The 17,222-nt window shown below is 48.8% G+C and overlaps 1 protein-coding gene across 3 annotated transcripts in view; it reads left to right on the plus strand.

The window, feature by feature from the left end:
- The window catches only part of HIVEP3 (HIVEP zinc finger 3), an 84,580-nt gene that overhangs the window by 53,402 nt on the left and 13,956 nt on the right, over positions 1 to 17,222 (plus strand). For all 3 annotated transcript variants that reach the window (XM_009564542.2, XM_054086354.1, XM_054086355.1), the window contains 2 exons: positions 2,867 to 3,042; positions 13,007 to 13,105. In XM_009564542.2, coding sequence (XP_009562837.2) covers positions 2,867 to 3,042; positions 13,007 to 13,105 — 275 coding nt within the window. The remainder of the gene's footprint in view (positions 1 to 2,866; positions 3,043 to 13,006; positions 13,106 to 17,222) is intronic.

Below are 17,222 nucleotides of genomic sequence, written 5' to 3' on the forward strand. Positions count from 1 at the left end.
CTTGAGATGAAGGGGTTTTGGTGTTGGGTTTTTTTTTTGGAGAGGGGAAGAGTGGGGCAGAGTGCATCACTGTGACTTCAGTTACAGGAAATAGAGCATGTGGGAGTGTCTGGGCCATATGACCCTAGTTATGGTCTAGAGAACTTCGGCTGGTGCTGGACGACAGATACACAAGCTGTTCCTCACATATAGCTGTTGGACACCAAGATCTGCTTATGCTGGTGCTGCTACTGGCGTTTCAGGCTAGATTGGGGCTATCTAGACACTTGCTTTTCCTCTCTTTTCTCTAGTCTGTGTCCAAACCTGTCTAGGAGGTCTGTGACATCAACACTTTAATAATACATGAGCAACTCACCGTCTTTCGAGCACCTGCTCCCATGTCTCCTATGAAGCAAAGAAGCGGCTCAACCTGCCTCTTACGTAAGACCTTAAGGCAGAGAGACCAGGACTTGGCAGGGGAAGAAGGGTTTAGTCCAGAAATTGCATCTACCAGGTGGCACCCAGGAAGATTACACTGAATTTCACGTGTAGGAGGTGCCACAAACCTCCACATGGAACTGAAATTCCCTGTACCCTTCCTGAGTGAATGAAACTAAACAGAGCCAAGGCCGCGTACATCCTGCATGGGTGGGAGACAAAGGGATTCATGCAGTGTCATTTAGCTGCTTTTAAAGCCACACTGTGGGTAACTGGGATATGTGTTCCTGGATGCATCCTGTGCAGACCATGTCATTGTCATCCTTTCAGTTCGGGGCTGATTTCGTGACCTTTGTGTATTTCTAACTCAGTTTCAAACAATCTTCTTTTGTTACATTATAAGTACATACCTATAAATACGTATCTTTTTTAGGATTTGCTGTACCTTCACTTATTGAACTGCTTAAATCCCCAGTGCTGCCATTTCTGTTTGGTTTCTCTTCAGTCTGGCTGCTGTTTTTTCACAGTTCTGGTTTGGAATAGGCTTTATTTGGAAAAGGTGACTGATGGTGTTGTGTGTCTTCAGATCCTCTATTAAGATACTTCAGAAGGTGTGATTTTCCAAGCTAGATGTTTGAGGATTTCCAAAGTCATAGTGGGTAGAGAAAAATGAGTTTCAAGAAGTACCAGGCTTCAAAAATATTGCCTCTTTAAATCTGGTGGGGCCAATTCTGTGTTACCTTATTCTTCTTGTCCTGCACGTAGAAAAAATTATGGACTCTATTTGCTAAAAGGCAGGAGAATAACTGGTTTGTCTCACTTTCACAAATACTTTTCAAGCACACATCCTGTAGCCTTCCCTGTGCAATAAAGCATGGACAGAAAATAAGTGAATATATGCTGTGAAGGAAGGATGACCAATCTCATTCTCTTGGGTAAACCTAAGTCATGGGTTTGTGTCAAGATAAAAGAGCCTGGGGTCTGCAGTGTTTACATTTACTGGCAGCAGAATAGATTTTAAAAATGGATGTTTTCTTCTCTTTGTGTCCGTTCTGGGTGTCTCGTTCTAGCAGGAGTCTGTGCAGGGACCACAACTCGCTGTGTGACATCGTGGTCTTCTCAGGAGGCTTTTGCTGTTGCCCCACGGGGTGGGCAAGGTGGTGTCACAAGAGGGTTAGGGAGGATGCATTTTCTCAGTACTTTTCATAGTACAGTGACAGACTGAATATTTTAAAACACAGAATAGGCAGAGAGAGAGATGATTCAGGCAGCCAGGATTCAGAGATGCCATCCAGAGGGAACTGGACAGGCTTGAGAAGCGGCCCTGTGTGGACCTCATGAAGTTCAACAAGGCCAAGCGCAAGATCCTACATCTGGGCTGGGGCAGTCCTAAGCACGATTACAGGCTGGGTGGAAAATGGATTGAGAGCAGCCCTGAGGAGAAGGACTTGGGAGTGCCAGTGGCTGAGAAGCTCAACATGAGCCAACAATGGGCACTCATAGCCCAGAAAGTCCACCTTATCCTGGGCTGCATCCAGAGCAGTGGGACCAACAGGGCAAGGGAGGGGATTCTGCCCCTCTGCTCTCCTCTAGTGAGACCTCACCTGGAGCCCTACATTCTGTTCTGGAGTCCTCAGCACAGGAAGGACATGGAGCTGTTGGAGTGAGGCCAGAGGAGGCCACGGACATGATCCAAGGGCTGGAGCACCTCCTGAGACAGTTGGGGTTGTTCAGCCTGGAGAAGAGAAGGCTGTGGGGAGTCCTTAGAACAGCTTCCAGTGCTGAAAGGGGCTCCAGGAAAGTTGAGGAGGGGCTCTGGATCAGGGAGTGCAAGGACAGGACAAGGGGGAGCGGTTTTCAGCTGAAAGAGGGGAAGTTGAGATGAGATCTTAGGCAGAAATATTCTGCTGTGAGGGTGGGGAGGCCCTGGCCCAGGTTGCCCAGAGCAGTGGTGGCTGCCCCATCCCTGGAGGGGTTCCAGGCCAGGTTGGATGGGGCTTGGAGCCCCTGATCCAGTGGGAGGTGTCCCTGCCCATGGCAGGGGGTGGCACTGGATGGGCTTTGAAATCTCTTCCAACCCAAACCATTCTGTGATCCTGTAATTCATTCACACTATTCTGAGTGCCTTAGTTTGTGTTTGAGGATGGGGAAAATCAGGACATTTGGGTGCCCCATGAGTTGATGTCAGACTTTGGGCTACTTGTGTGTACAGAGAAGATGATGTAGGACATAAAAACCTATTCCAGGAGTGGAAGCAGCCATGTGGGCAAAAGCTTTTGAAGAGACTTTGAATTTAGCCTAATTACCCCGATCTGGCAAATGGTAACTGAGACCCATGGTGTCGATAACCTGCTGAATTAATCCAGGAAAGTTGTGACTACTTTTTGCGGTGGGAATCTTCTTTTTTTTTTTTTTTTTTTTTTATTATCATGACGCCTGTTGCTCATAGGTACAAATCAAACGAAGAGTATGTGTATGTGCGAGGCCGTGGAAGAGGGAAGTATGTATGTGAGGAGTGTGGAATTCGCTGCAAGAAACCCAGCATGCTGAAGAAACACATTCGCACGCACACAGACGTCAGGCCATACGTCTGCAAGTACTGTAACTTTGCTTTTAAAACCAAAGGTAAGAGACAGTCAGCTCCTAGCTCCTCTGCTGAGTATGTTGACTTACAAGCCTTCTTGGGGGCATTGGTGAAGGGGAAGGGAAGGCCTTCCCAGGGTCTGGAAAAGCCCAGGAGTTGGAGGGAGGGGGATGAAGGAGTCTTAAATTGGCTGGAGTTCCCGGCAGAGGACCAGCCCTGTGTTAAGCTGGCGCGTGTCGCGGTGGAGAGCGCTGACTGCACGTGCCACGCTGCATCATCCTCGCCATCCTTCTTAAAGGAAACGATCCCAAAATATAGCTTCACTGGCAGGGATTTATAAACCAAACCACCTCAGAATGAGAGCAGGACCTCCTGGGTACAGACAGACACCCCTGACGGAGCATCTGGAGACGGTCTTTTGGGTGCCTTTTTATGCTCTCAAGATCTGTTTGCGCTGCACATTTTCATCCTTCGCAGTTGCATGTAGCTTGGGCATTTTCTATATCCCATCAACAGACCTTTTCTTTAAAGACCTCCATCCCAGGGCATCCAGTCATTAATGATCCACAACCTCACTGCCACCAGATATTCTTTGCAAGCAACCTTCATTGTTGCCTCAGTGAAGGTGCGAGTGAGCTCTATCGGGAACATGCAAAACCACATGCAAAACAAGGTCTCTTCCAAGAAACTGTGGGTGAATTCAGAAGTGCCAGAGGTTCTCAGGTCCCTTCAGCTTCTCATAAGAATCTGGCACTGTGGTTTTGACAAATCTCCCTTCCATTGCAAGTCTTGCGATAAAGCTGTCGAGTTTCTTAATTGTAGTTTGACCTAAATTGTCTGTAGATCCATCATTGCACATCTCAGAAGATGACACAGCTGGGAGAGTTAATTACTCAAGAAGAGCATCGTCCCCAAAGAACCCAGTGCTACCCACGGAAGTGACCCAGTGAGGGTGTGGGGAGGAGGCACTGGGAGCTGCGTGGCCTGCAGCACATGTGCTTACCCAGAAGTGCCGATGTTTATGCTAGACAAGGGACCCGGGTGATTCAGGGTGGGCAGTGCCTTCAGTTGATGGTTTTGTTGGTAAAGCTGGCAGGCAATTTCTGGGTAACAACGTGTTGGTAATCAGTAGGCATGGGGGGGAATGGGGAAGTGATACCGAATTGGAGGCCAGATTCTCATCAGACACATGCAGCTGATCTGAGCGGCGGTTCTTTCTCTCTCTCTCCCGGTCTGGAGCTATTTCTGATTTGTTTTCTTTCTCTTTCCCTCTTGCTTTTGTTACTTTGTTCTGAGGTTTTCCTTTGAGAGGTGAATCCATTCAGCCTCTTCCATCCCTTCACCTTGCTTTCCACCATGCTTCTGTTAGGCTTTTATTCAGGGTGCTGTGATCAAACCATCCTTTTTACCATCTCTCTAGCTGCTTCGCTCTTCATCTCTGCTCCCTTGAAGCACACAAACCATCAGCACCGCCTGTGCTGATCGCACATCGCAAATAGACGCTTGCTTCCAAGGGACTTCCCTTCTTTAGCTTTGCATGAGGAAGGAGGCATGGAAATGCTTCCTTCAACAAAAAAAAAAAACAGTGTTGTATTTTGGATACAAAACTACCCGCTTGTCTATGAGTGCATGAGGGGGGAAGCACTTCCCCGGGTCAGTGATTTCAGGACAAATAGTTGCATGATGATAACTTGGAATTGCATGGAAACGGGTCTTTGCTGGAAGGGGGTGACAGTCAGAGCCCTGGCTGTCCTGTGGGCTTGCTTAAACTCCACATGACTCTGCCGTGCTTGGGTAAGCGCTGCTTGCTTTGCTGATGGAGGCACAAGAACCTTTGGAAACATTACCGGAGAGTGAGAAAAAGATCAGTGTTGGGTGCAGAGAAAACGATCAATTAAAGCCCAGTTGCTGCAGCATCGTTGCTGTCGGTGATGGAGTGCAACTGGGGGTCCAGAAGGTTTGCAGAACTGGAGGTTTCACAGCTTGTTTGGCAGATGTCTCGACTGAGTTATTTTGTGCCCTGATTCATTGGGGTGCTCCTTCCTGGTGTGCAACGGTGCAGCCACAGTTAATTGCAGAACGGAGAAGCTGGAGCGCTTGCGGCTGGGCTGCACTTGCAAAAATGGCAGCTGAGTTGAAGCTCTTTCAGAAATTGGCTTTTCACAGTTAATTTTAGCCTTCAACGTAGACTCCAGGGGGGAAATCTGTGGAGCTGTCTTCGTTTTGGCTATGGTAGATGTCTCCAGCATGACCTAATGCGCTAAACTCTCATGCAGGCTGGAAGCAGTTAAACGTCTTTTTTTTTTATTGTTATTTTTAATGAGGATCTTTATCTGTTTAAAATGTGCCCCCACCCCACATCCAAAAATCAAACTCTATGTTACAAAAACTGGGAAATCTTTTGCAGAAGACAGAGCTTTAAATTTTTTCACTAATGATGCTGTTTTTCTACTTTTTGTGCCTTTCTGTCACTGTAAGCGAAGCTGTTCCTTTGGGTTACGGAACTGCAGGGAAAAGAAGAGTTTTTTAGATTAATTTAAAGCAAGTCTGTGAGATTTTTGTGTGCTTGCTTAGCTGATGGGAACAGCAGTCTTGGAAAATCGGTTTGTAAAGATTTATTTGATATTACGGTTCTGGACCAGATAGAAACGTGCCTCTTTAATGAGGTCTCTCGCCATCCACTGCAGTAGTGCTCTCCTTGGAGGTTTGTTCCCGCGGCCTCTAAGACATGGTTTGAAAGAAGTTAAGCAGCTTCTTCATTGTTTTCTTACCAGGAAAGAAAAGAAGAAAAAGTTGCAGTCTAACCATTTTCCCTTTCAGGATGGTAAGAGAGAGCTTTTCCCTTGACCGCCTTCCCAGAGGGACATGGGAGCCACCAGCCTTCCCTGGCACTCATCTCCAGACCCTCAAGGCAACCATAGAATCATAGAATGTCCTGAGTTGGAAGGGACCCACAAGGGTCACCAAGTCCAGCTCCTGTCCCTGCACAGGACACCCCAACATTCACACCGTGGGGCTGAGGGCGTTGGCCAAACGCTGCTGGAATATTGTCAGGTTTGGGACCATGACTGCTTCCCTGGGTGCTGTTCCAGGGCTCCACCACCCACTGGGGGAAGAACCTTCTCCTAAGGTCCAACCTAACCCTCCCCTGGCAGCTTCCTGCCAGTGGGAAGCGCAGTCCCTACCCTCACTCCTTCTCCTGGGTGACGTGGCGATGTGGGTCAGTGTTGGCACATTAATTCCACTCCTGTGCAGACATTTATCCTTTTCCATCGCTATTTTCTGCTCTCGTTCAGACTCTTACATCCTGATTGCTTAGAGTTTCTTAAGATTTTGGGATAAACTTGATGGAGCAGCTCCCTGTGTCTGTGCCGCTGCCTTTGTGTAGAGGTCAGAAGGGACAAGAAGCTTCATATTAATTTAAAAGGTGCTTGTGGAAAGGACATCAGTGCCTGCTGGCTGGAGATATGCATTTGATAGTCTAGTCCACTCACAGTTTCCAGACACCAGACTTCTTCATATCCTCAGCCATAGTCTTCCTTTAATAAATTAGTTTGCAGTTCCTTAAATCAGCACATGACAGGTGCTGAGGTTATTGAACATGTTAATATATTAAAAGCATCACTCCCTCAGCCCTTAAAGGCAAGGTTATGGCTGCACAGTTTATGATTACTATTTTTCCTGCTCCAGCAGACTCAGCGCTCTGCTAAGCCTCCTCTGGAAACTACAGAGCATGTCCAGCTGGCGGCAAGCTCCCAAAGAATGAACTGCTGTTATAGCAGGGCAGATTGATCAGTAAAATGACCCTGCCCGTGTGTGGTTTTTAGCAGCTGGGTAGAGGGAAAGGGTCTGAGCATCCCTGGGGAGTCCCTGCTGGGAAGAGGATTTGGGACAAGGCTCCTTGGGATGTCACAGCTCTCCAGTGGACTGAGGACAGAGTCATCCTCAGGAATTTGCTGCCTGCTCCCTTACACAATGTGGCGTGAGATGTGGCGCTGGGAACAGAAAAGGACCCAGTGGTCCAGACTCTGAGCAAAAGGGCTCCTTAACTGCCCAGGGAAAGGAGGGGAAAAAGTAAAGAATAAGGGCTGAAAGTCCAAGACTGGCAAAGTCAAGTGAAATTATTAGCTGTTATTTTTTTATACAGAGCAGCTGTTAAGTCCCAGCACCAGCCTCGATGGGCGATGGGCTAATTCTCGGCATTTTGCAATCTGCAAATCCAGCCCATGTACCTTTCCGAAAGATTAGGTTTTGGCTAACGCAAGCTGATAGGCTTGATCCAGAAGGCGGCTAATATTTTATAGCCTGTATCAACACCGGCAGGCAGGCTCAATGTTCAGACTCTCTTCTTTAATCTCTAAGTCAATAAGTATTAAAGATAAAAGCAAGTTTTTTAAAAATGGAAAAGTTTTGCCCAATAAATTATAGAATCACAGAATGGTTTGGGTTGGAAAAGACGCTCAAGCCCATCCAGTCCCACCCTCTGCCATGGGCAGGGACACCTCCCGCTGGATCAGGGGCTCCAAGCCCCATCCAACCTGGCCTGGAACCCCTCCAGGGATGGGGCAGCATGATAAATTAAAGCTTTCCTTTTCATGGAGTCTCACCTGTGGTCATGGCCTCCATGCGGAGATCCAAGTCAAAGCCTGTGTGTTATTTAAGTCGCACATACAGCCTATTTCAAGGGGTCATATTGGCTGAAGAGCACTGGGCAGTGGCTGCTCCTCTGGGTGTGAGGGAATCCCCCAACAAAGTGAGAGTGGTAGAGGAGCTGTTGCTCTCCTTGCGTCTTATTCTAAAGGAGGAGTATGAAAATAGTAGTGGCTGCCCATCCCTGGAGGGGTTCCAGGCCAGGCTGGATGGGGCTTGGAGCCCCTGATCCAGTGGGAGGTGTCCCTGCCCATGGCAGGGTTGGAACTGGATGGGATTTAAGGTCCCTTCCAACCCAAACCATTCCATGATTCTATGAGAATAGCTGAGTCCTGGGAAGCCATGAATGTTTGTATCCCAATGTTGCCTTGAAAGCTGAGATCATGGAATTGGTCATTTGCTGGGGTATTTTTTGTTGTTGTTAAATTGTTCTCATTTAATAGAAGAAATAGAAAGCATGGGGGATGCCCAATACATACAGGAGGTTTTTTCCGTGGTTCTTCGTGTTTCTGCTCTCTACTTTTTGTTTTAACCCTGCCACCTTTAAAACGTGATAATGGATATTCTGAAAAATTAATTTCCCTCTTCTAATTTAAATGGGAAATCGCTTCTAATCCCTATTAAGCCGCTTTAAGTGCTTTTGGAACACTAGAGTTTTAGCTTTCTCAAAACAACACAAGTATTTAAGCTGCTTTAAGTCCAGAATAAGACCTCACAACATCAGAAGAGCTTAAGAAGCCAATAATACATAGTTCTAAGCAGGCATAATGCGAGTGCTGTGCTCATCCTGCCTGTGCTCCTCCAGCAACAGTTGGGGTGGGGTCACCATTCCCCCCGATTCCTCGCTTCATTTCGATATAGCCAGTTTGATTCAAATCCGGGTATATTTTGGTAAACAGTCCTGGGTGAGGATCACTTATACACTTAGGATTCAATACAATGGTTCTGCTATTTAAATCCAGCTTCCCCACCTGCTCATTTCTCTATGCCCCTTCAAATATAGGTTTTTTTCCCCCTGTTTCCAAGGAAGCAATGTTGTGTTTGATTTTTTTTTTAACTTGGGAGCCAAAACTCTGTAAGGCAACAAGTAGCTCTGAGCCCTTCCTTGTAGGAGTCATATCCAGCTTTTACTTAGGCAAAGTGGTGTTGATTTAACTGGAAATTTGCCGAAGGTCTTTAGCATTTAATCCTGCCAGCATTAATTAAGGGGTCTAAAAACACAAACTGTAAGAAGAATCCTGCTAAGATAAATATCATTGTCCTCCAAATTGATCCCAAGATGATAACTCCGCTGGTGTAAAGAAGCCTCAAACTTGTAACTTCCTTCGAAGTATGCAAACTTAGGTCAGAGGAGAATCCAGCCCTTCCTTGAAAGGCTAGCGGCATTCCTATTTCGTTTGAATTTTTTCTTGGGGTGCGTGCAGGGTGCTGTAGACCAGGGGGATTTGCACTGGGAGCTTTTCAGGCTTATCTGGTTCATCAGCGAGTGTGGGTATTGCCTTGTCCAACCAAGTAAGGGTGAAGGCAGATGGAAAGCAGAGTAGGAAAAAGTAGAAGGGGAAAGGAAGCAATACTTGCCCGAAAAGCCTGGAAGAGTTGGGGTTTTTCAGCCTGGAGAAGAGAAGGCTGTGGGGAGACCTTAGAGCAGCTTCCAGTGCTGAAGGAGCTCCAGGAAAGCTGGGGAGGGACTTCATCCAGGGAGTGCAGGGAGAGGATGAGGGGGAATGATTTTTAGCTGAAAGAGGGGAGATTGAGATGAAATCTTAGGAAGAAATGTTTTGCTGTGAGGGTGGGGAGGCCCTGGCCCAGGGTGCCCAGAGCAGTGGGGGCTGCCCCATCCCTGGAGGGGTTCCAGGCCAGGTTGGATGGGGCTTGGAGCCCCTGATCCAGTGGGAGGTGTCCCTGCCCATGGCAGGGGTGGGACTGGATGGGCTTTGAGGTCCCTTCCAACCCAAACCATTCTATGATTCTATGAATTGTTCCTTTGGTATTTTGCATAAATTCATTTGCACAGGGGGGTTGGGCAGTGCCTGGGCAGTGCCTTCTCGCTCTCGCCTGCGCAGGCGGCCTGGGTGGGGAGGGAGAGGAGAAGCCATGGTGTTGCCTTGCACAGTTGCCTCCAGTGAAAGAAAATAAAGAAAGGAAGTGAGCCTGATGGCTTCTGGCTGAGCTTCTCAAACTGAAACATTGCTCAGGGTGGAGCCGAGTCAAAGCAGGGATGAAATCAAGTGATGGGCGCAGAGCTGCCAGACACAGAAGCAGCCAGCTGGGCTCCCTACGTCTGCCCAGATCCTGCAGTGACCAAATGGAGAGTGTGTTGGCACACATAGCCTGGAGGGCAGTGAGAAGGACTCATGTATAAGGACTTTTCCATAAGGATCATCTTCTAGGGACGTGCCCATCTTACTGCGTTTGGTTGATCCCGGAGGCTCCAAAGTACCAGTGCAAACCTGGGCTGTGTCTGGAGGGATCGGTGCGTGCATGAACTGCTCCCGTCCCTGCAGGCAGCCCAGCCTGGACCCTGCTCCCCTCTGGAGACCTCAGCGTACCACGATGAGGGCAGCTGCTTCCCTCATTCTTCCCTCTCATGGGTCTTTTCCGTGTGAAGGTGAATCTCCTAGGTTAGAAATTATCTGGAAGACTTAGTAGGGAAAGGACCAGCAAAACTAAACCAAACCAAACCTGCCCTCCGACATTTGAAGGGGTCAAGGTGGCTGTTGTGTTCCTCTGAGGAGGAGATTCCTTCCGTCAAGGACGAGGTGGATGCAGTCTTGCCTAAAGCATTGCATACAGCATCCCTCGCCGGGTAATTAATGTTGTGTCCTCCCAGCTTAGCCCAAAGCAAATGCCTGCAGCACAGTGAATTTATGAGCTTGTTTTGAGATGTGGTAGCACCAGACTGCCGGGTGGACCTCCCTTCCCCACTCCTTCCACCATGGGATCACAGCTGAATTCCTGAGGTGCCACAGACCTTGGTTTAACCAACAACCCCTGCTCACACCAGGCTTTTCCTTGGCCTTATTTTCAGTGTTTATTGTCATTGGAGGGGATCCAGATAGGGATTTTGCTGTGGTAACTGAGCAAAGATGGGTCGGTTTTGCCAGCCAAGGTGTGAAGTGCCGTGATGGACAGACAGCAGCAGCAGGGGTTGATTTCCACAGGCTGAGTCATTTTGTCTTTTTGCTAGTTAGGTCCAAAACTGAATTCCAGTTCCATGAGGCCACAATTGAACTCGTTAGAATAATTCTTGGTGAAACAGTTTTTCACTTCAAAATAATGGCGATTCTCTGGAGCCAGAGGTGTCCGTCAGAGCAGACTGGGTGGCTTTGGGTCCACAACACAACTCCTGGCCCAAAGCGGAGAAAGAGAGGTTTGATTCAGAGCAAAGACCCGAGCCAAGCTGGCCTCATCGTCCTACCTGAGTGTCCTCATGGTGGGGCTAAGGGTATTTAGGCATAAAGTTTAAAAATAATAAATCTGTCTTATTGGAGCTGTTTTGCTGCATTTAAATGATTAAACATCCTTTGAGTCCACATCCTAGAAAGGTGCCAGATGCACAAGGATATATAGTCAGCCTTTGTCTCTCTTGGTCATTCCTGTTGGAGCTTTTCCATTTTGTATAAAACGGGTTAAATAAATAATTCATGGGCTAAAAAGAAACTCACTTGGTAGCTAGATGGTTATGGCACTCTTCTGAGATGTGAGGGTGTCACGGGTAATTCGCTGCTCCGACAAATAGTTGCTTACTTATTTATACCACCTGGACCAGTGGGAGGGTAGGTTGATAGAGACCCTCTATAATTCCACCCAGCTCAGGGACCAGGAGACTGTGGATTGCAAGACCTCCATCCTCAGCTGAAGGTTGGAATGAAGTGTAAGAATTCATTTTTTGCTCTTTTTTTGGGGGGGGGTGAGAAAAACAAGCCTGGTGTTTAGCAACACCTTAGTGTCAGCTAACAGCCAGGTTGATGGCACCTCCTCTTGCTGCAGTGAATTTGAAGTGCTCAGCGAGCTCCTGGGCTCTCCTGGGAGAGTCAGCAGCCCTTGGTGGAGCTTCAACAAGGGCCCATCCACGTTTCTTCTCCTCATCAGTTCAGCCCATAGAGAGGGGTGGGAAAGGAAAGAGAAAAGTGGGGGGGTTTTTTCTTTATTTCTCTGACTTTTCTCTCCAGTCCATTTGCCTTCCTTTTCCCCTTCAAACTATGTTCCCCTTGGAACCTTTCCGTTGGGTATAAGTAGAGTTAATAACTGTCTAATTAACCTGACTCTAATTTGGGAGTCAGAATTAAAGAGATGCCCTGTGAGGCCACCATGCCCACAAGTCATGCCATCACACCATCCCAGAGCGATATCCAATGCCCCCCGTCCCAGATTCGCCTGTGCAGGGGCTGCTCTTTCCATCCCTGCCCTGAGGAACCCTCATTATTTCTCAGTGTGTTCACGCAGTGCTGCAAGAATGGTGCTCAGGGCTTCAGAGGACATCCAGAATTCTGGATGGCTTTAAATTAGAAGGGGAAAGGCTTAGATTAAACATTAGGAAGAAATTCTTCACAATGAGGGTGGGGAGACCCTGGCCCAGGTTGCCCAGAGCAGTGGTGGCTGCCCCATCCCTGGAGGGGTTCCAGGACAGATTGGATGGGGCTTGGAGCCCCTGATCCAGTGGGAGGTGTCCCTGCCCATGGCAGGGGGTGGAACTGGATGGGCTTGAAGGTCTTTTCCAACCCAAACCATTCCAGGATTCTATGATTCTATGACTCCTCCTGCTCCAGCTAGCTGAGAACTTTGGCGTGGCGCTTCAGTGCATACCAGAGTACCTAAGGCTTCGGGCTGCAGAAAGAGGGTGGTTGTAGGGTTTTTCCTTGTTACTGGTATCTCCAGCACTCATTTTGGTAGCACCAGTCTGTCCCATGGTGCTAAGCAGCTCCTCACCTCCAGGCAGGTGACCCTGCGGGCTGGGATGCGGTGGGAGGTGATGCTACATTGAGATGTGTTTCTCTTCCCTGCTTTCCTACCATTTTTCATTGCTGCACCATCACAGCCGAAAGCAACCCAGGACTTTTCTTGCTCCCAGACCCAGATGGGCATGGACTGATTTTTCAGGTTGCAAACACCTGAGAGGTCACACAACCCTGCCAGCACCTCCTGTCCCACCCCAGTGCAATAGCAAAGGAACCGAAGGGAGGACTTGTGTCCTGGGGTACTGGAAATGGATGGTGGTTCGGGGAGAGTCAGAGGCTCCTTTGCCTGGTTGAGAGCCAAATTACTGACTTGTTACTGCTAAGCTTACATAATGAACGAAGAGAAAGAGAAAAAATGACCCATATTGACCCAAATCTCTTTTCTGCTTCTTTTCAGGGAATCTGACTAAACATATGAAGTCAAAGGCCCACAGCAAAAAATGTCAGGAGATGGGCGTGTTGGTATCTTCACTGGTGGATCTGGAAGCCGAAGAAGGTAAAATCTTTTACTTTATAAACCTGCTGTTGATGCTAAGAGAGGGAAGTGTCAATTCAGGCAGGAGACGTGTGTCCTTTCAAAGTTGTGGAGCAGTTTTGCTCACCCCAGGCTCCATCCAGCATCTAAGGGAGGATTTCTGCTTGCATGGGGTGGGTTATGGGGCCATCCCAGGAGGCTGCATCCATGGGACATGAGCCCGTGTCTCCTGGCTGGGTGCTGTGCCTGTTTGTCTGATGTATTTTAGCTGGCTGTAGACGGGGACGAGAGGAAACAGATGGGTAGAGAGAATCCTGCGTTCAGCCCAGTGCTCTGCTTGTGGGCTCTAGACATTATAAACAGTGGAACTGGCATGAGAAGGTGGTTTGTGGTGTTTAGGGATATCTCTAGCAGGGAGTTCAGACTGCTATGCTCTGGAAGTGCCTAGGTCTCTCTAGGCCATGGAAGAAATCTCTGAAGCAGCAAAATACTCGAATAATGTGTTCTTTTTTATGTCTCTCACTACAAGAAAGACATTGAGAGACTGGAGCGCATCCAGAGAAGGGAACAGAGCCAAGGGCTGGAGAACAAGGGTTATGAGGAGCAGTTGAGGGACCTGGGGTTGTTTAGCCTGGAGAAAAGGAGGCTGAGGGGAGACCTCATCACTGTCTACAACTGCCTGAAAAGAGATTGTACTGAGGTGGGTCTTGGTCTCTTCTCCCAAGGGACAGGTGATGGGACCAGAGGAAATGGCCTCAAGTTGTGCCAGAGCAGGTTCAGATTTCAAATTTCTTCTACAAAGGGGTTCTCAGACGCTGGCAGAGGCTGCGCAGGGAGGTGGTGGAGTCCCCATCCCTCGAGGTGTTTAAAAGATGGGCAGATGAAGTGCTCAGGGATCTGGTTTAGTAGTGGACAGGTACGGTTGGCCTCCATGATCTCAAAAGGTCTTCTATGATTCTATAGGAACAGGACTCACGCCTGAGGATGAATTGACCGTGAATCCCCACTTTGCTGTTAAAAACACGGCCTGGTGGGTGAAGGATCCTAATCAATCCTACCACCCATGGTTAGGATTTGACAGCATATTTTACTGGAGCTTAAGTGCTGAGCGTGAGTGCAGGAGTGACCCTTCGGTGCATGGCTTATGGAGGCCGCAGTGATGTTCTTGCAGAAGGGACACACTCCAGCCATACAGAGGTGTTGGTGATTCAGAGATGATGTTAATGATTTCTCCTGAAAGGACTTCCAGAGAAAGATTTTTCCATCTTCTAGGGACCTGCCCATCCCAGGAGACCCCAAATTAACAGTACAAACCTGGGCTGTGTCTGGAGGGACTGGGAGCATGAGCTGCTCCCATCCCTGCAGGCGGCCCCAGCCTGGACCCCACACCCCTGCTGGAGACCTCAGTGTGCCAGAGTGGGATGTGAGCAGGATGAGGGCAGCTGCTTCCCTCATCCCTCGCTCTCACGGGTCTTTTCCATGTGAGGGTGAATCTCCAAGGCCAGAAATTATCTGGAAGACTTCTTAGTAGGGAAAGAGCCAGCAAAACTAAAATAAGATGGTGCTTTGACATTTAACGGCATTATTCGCAGCGCTTTACAAGAAGATACATTTACCCTGACTCACCTGCTTATTTCTTTCATTTACTTCTGCACAAACACACACACACGACATCTGTTCAAGGCTCTGTAAATTCAGGAGTCTGCCTGTTCTGTGAGAAGGACGCATGACTCTCGTATTTAGTAATTTCCGCCCTGCTTTATAGTATCTGCAGCTGAATTTCCCTGAAGTCATCCCAAGAAACAGATCTCCTCCTGGGAGCCTGGGCAGCATCAGGCAGGAGTGTGATGGCCGTAAGCACTCCTGTCTCCGTCAGAAATGGGGAGAGAAAGGTGTGAAAGATCTCCGAGCTGGGAGATGAAGGAACATGGGGAAATCTCATATATACTTAGCCCTTGGAGCTAAAAATGTATATTTTACCCAAATTATTGGAGGCTGCACTCTGACAGCTGTGAAGGGTTGGGTTATGTGTCCCCAGGGTACAGTTAGATGATTTTATGATTGTTATTCTGTTTCCTTTAGCAAGACCCTGAGTATTCTGGGCTGGAGCCGCAGTGCAGGAATGATGGGGAAGAAGCCTTAGGGGTTGTGGAGCTCCAGTCCTCATGAAATTTTGGGTCATCTGTGTTTGCCTTCAGCAGGGTTGTTTGGGTTTATAGGGAACACTGCACATAGCAGCGACAGAGGGAAGAGAGGTTCTGGGAGCACAGGACTGTCTCTGTCATGGTGTATTTATTCCTGGCTAAAACACTTAGTGCTGCAGAGAAGGGTGGTGTTTTCTGTTTGCATTGCGTTGCAGGCTGGTCATGACACCACTGACCCTTCCTGGCTGCCACCCCAGAAATCCCAGTATGAAAGCAGCTCTTGTGGTTGCTTTCAGCACTTTTTTTTTTCCCTTTGTTTCCTGTTCTCCCCCCAAACGATTTTGTCTCACCCCAAACCATTTTGATTCCCCCTTCTCTGAGATTCATTCTGCCACAGCCCACAAGGGTTTGTTGACAATGGGTTAAAATGAACTTCATAAAACACATGGCGCCAGGGTTATTTTTATAAAGTGAACATCAGCTGAGCAAGTACTGGAGACGGTGCTGCGAGCCAGGGAATGTTAACTCGGCAGGAACAACAAACAGCGCTTATCACCCTGGTCCCCTGCTGAGGTCAAGTCCATCAGAGGCTTTATTGGGAAAGGGGTTGGTTCGCGGGACATGGGCAGTGTCACATGCTTCCTGCTTCATAGGCAATTAACAATCACTAAGTGTGTTTCCTCCATGGCCCGTGGTGGGAACGGGGTTGCTCTGCTGCAGGCTGTAGCCTCTGTCCCGCGGCGGGAGCTCATGGTGAGGTGGTGCCCAGCACCAGGGAGGCTGTGCCCGCCAGGCAGCCCTGGCTGCTGGCACCCTCTGAGGTGCTTTAACTCTCAGGTTTTGGATATCGAAGTTCAGAAATGCTGTCCTCGCTGTGTGCTCTGTCCTCAGGGTATCTCCATGCTGGTTCAACTGCGTGAGGACACGTGCAGGCACTGGCATGCTGTTGCCTCAAACTGCAGGAGCAACTAACAAGACATCTGTGGTTCAGGGCATCTACCACACTTCCAAACACATGCTGAGCAGAGTTTGGGAGTTCGGATGCCCCTGAGACCATTCCTGCAGAGGATGTTGGACATCCACCCTGTTTTGGAGACACAGAGGTGTAGAGCAATCTGATAGGGCCGCAGGGCTTGTGTCACTGCCCTGGGACAAACATGGCCCAACTTGCCAGCAGAGAACCTATAGGAGATATCTGCGAAGTCCCACTGGCTGACCAGTCCAAACCCCAGTGATCCCCCACTGGAGTGGTACCAATATCCTTTTGCTCCTGGGTTCTGGTTCAAGTAGAGTAACCTGGGCAGCCAGGGGAAAAGGACATGGGAGAAAGAAAAGATCCCTTTGGTATTAGAAAGGCCTTGGATCTGTTAAAGTGAGTCCAGAGGAGCCCACGGAGATGATCCGAGGGCTGGAGCACCTCCCGTACCAGAACAGGCTGAGAGAGTTGGGGTTGTTCAGCCTGGAGAAGAGAAGGCTCAGGAGAGACCTTAGAGCAGCTTCCAGTGCTGAAAGGGACTCCAGGAAAGCTGGGGGGGGGCTTTGATCAGGGGAGTGCAGGGTGAGGTGGAACGGTTTTCAGCTGCAAGAGGGAAGATTGAGATGAGATCTTAGAAAGAAATGTTTTGCTGTGAGAGTGGGGAGGCCCTGGCCCAGGTTGCCCAGAGCAGTGGTGGCTGCCCCATCCCTGGAAGGGTTCCAGGCCAGGTTGGATGGGGCTTGGAGCCCCTGATCCAGTGGGAGGTGTCCCTGCCCATGGCAGGGGGTGGAACTGGATTGGTTTTAAGGTTCCTTCCAACCCACTCCCATGCCACGCAGAGTAAACATCTAACCAAGGCTATGGATATCTGACCTGGCCGACAGCGTATCACTGCCTCAAGGGATGGCTTCCTTCCTTTTAAATCTGCTTATACTCTTGGCTTTTCCCCAGCTCTTCAGAGCAACCTTTCAATCAGTGACATGCTGTACTTGGCCGTGGCCTTTCCACAGGGGGCATG

Source organism: Cuculus canorus, chromosome 22 (genome assembly GCF_017976375.1).
Source record: "Cuculus canorus isolate bCucCan1 chromosome 22, bCucCan1.pri, whole genome shotgun sequence".
In the NCBI taxonomy this organism is placed as follows: domain Eukaryota; kingdom Metazoa; phylum Chordata; class Aves; order Cuculiformes; family Cuculidae; genus Cuculus; species Cuculus canorus.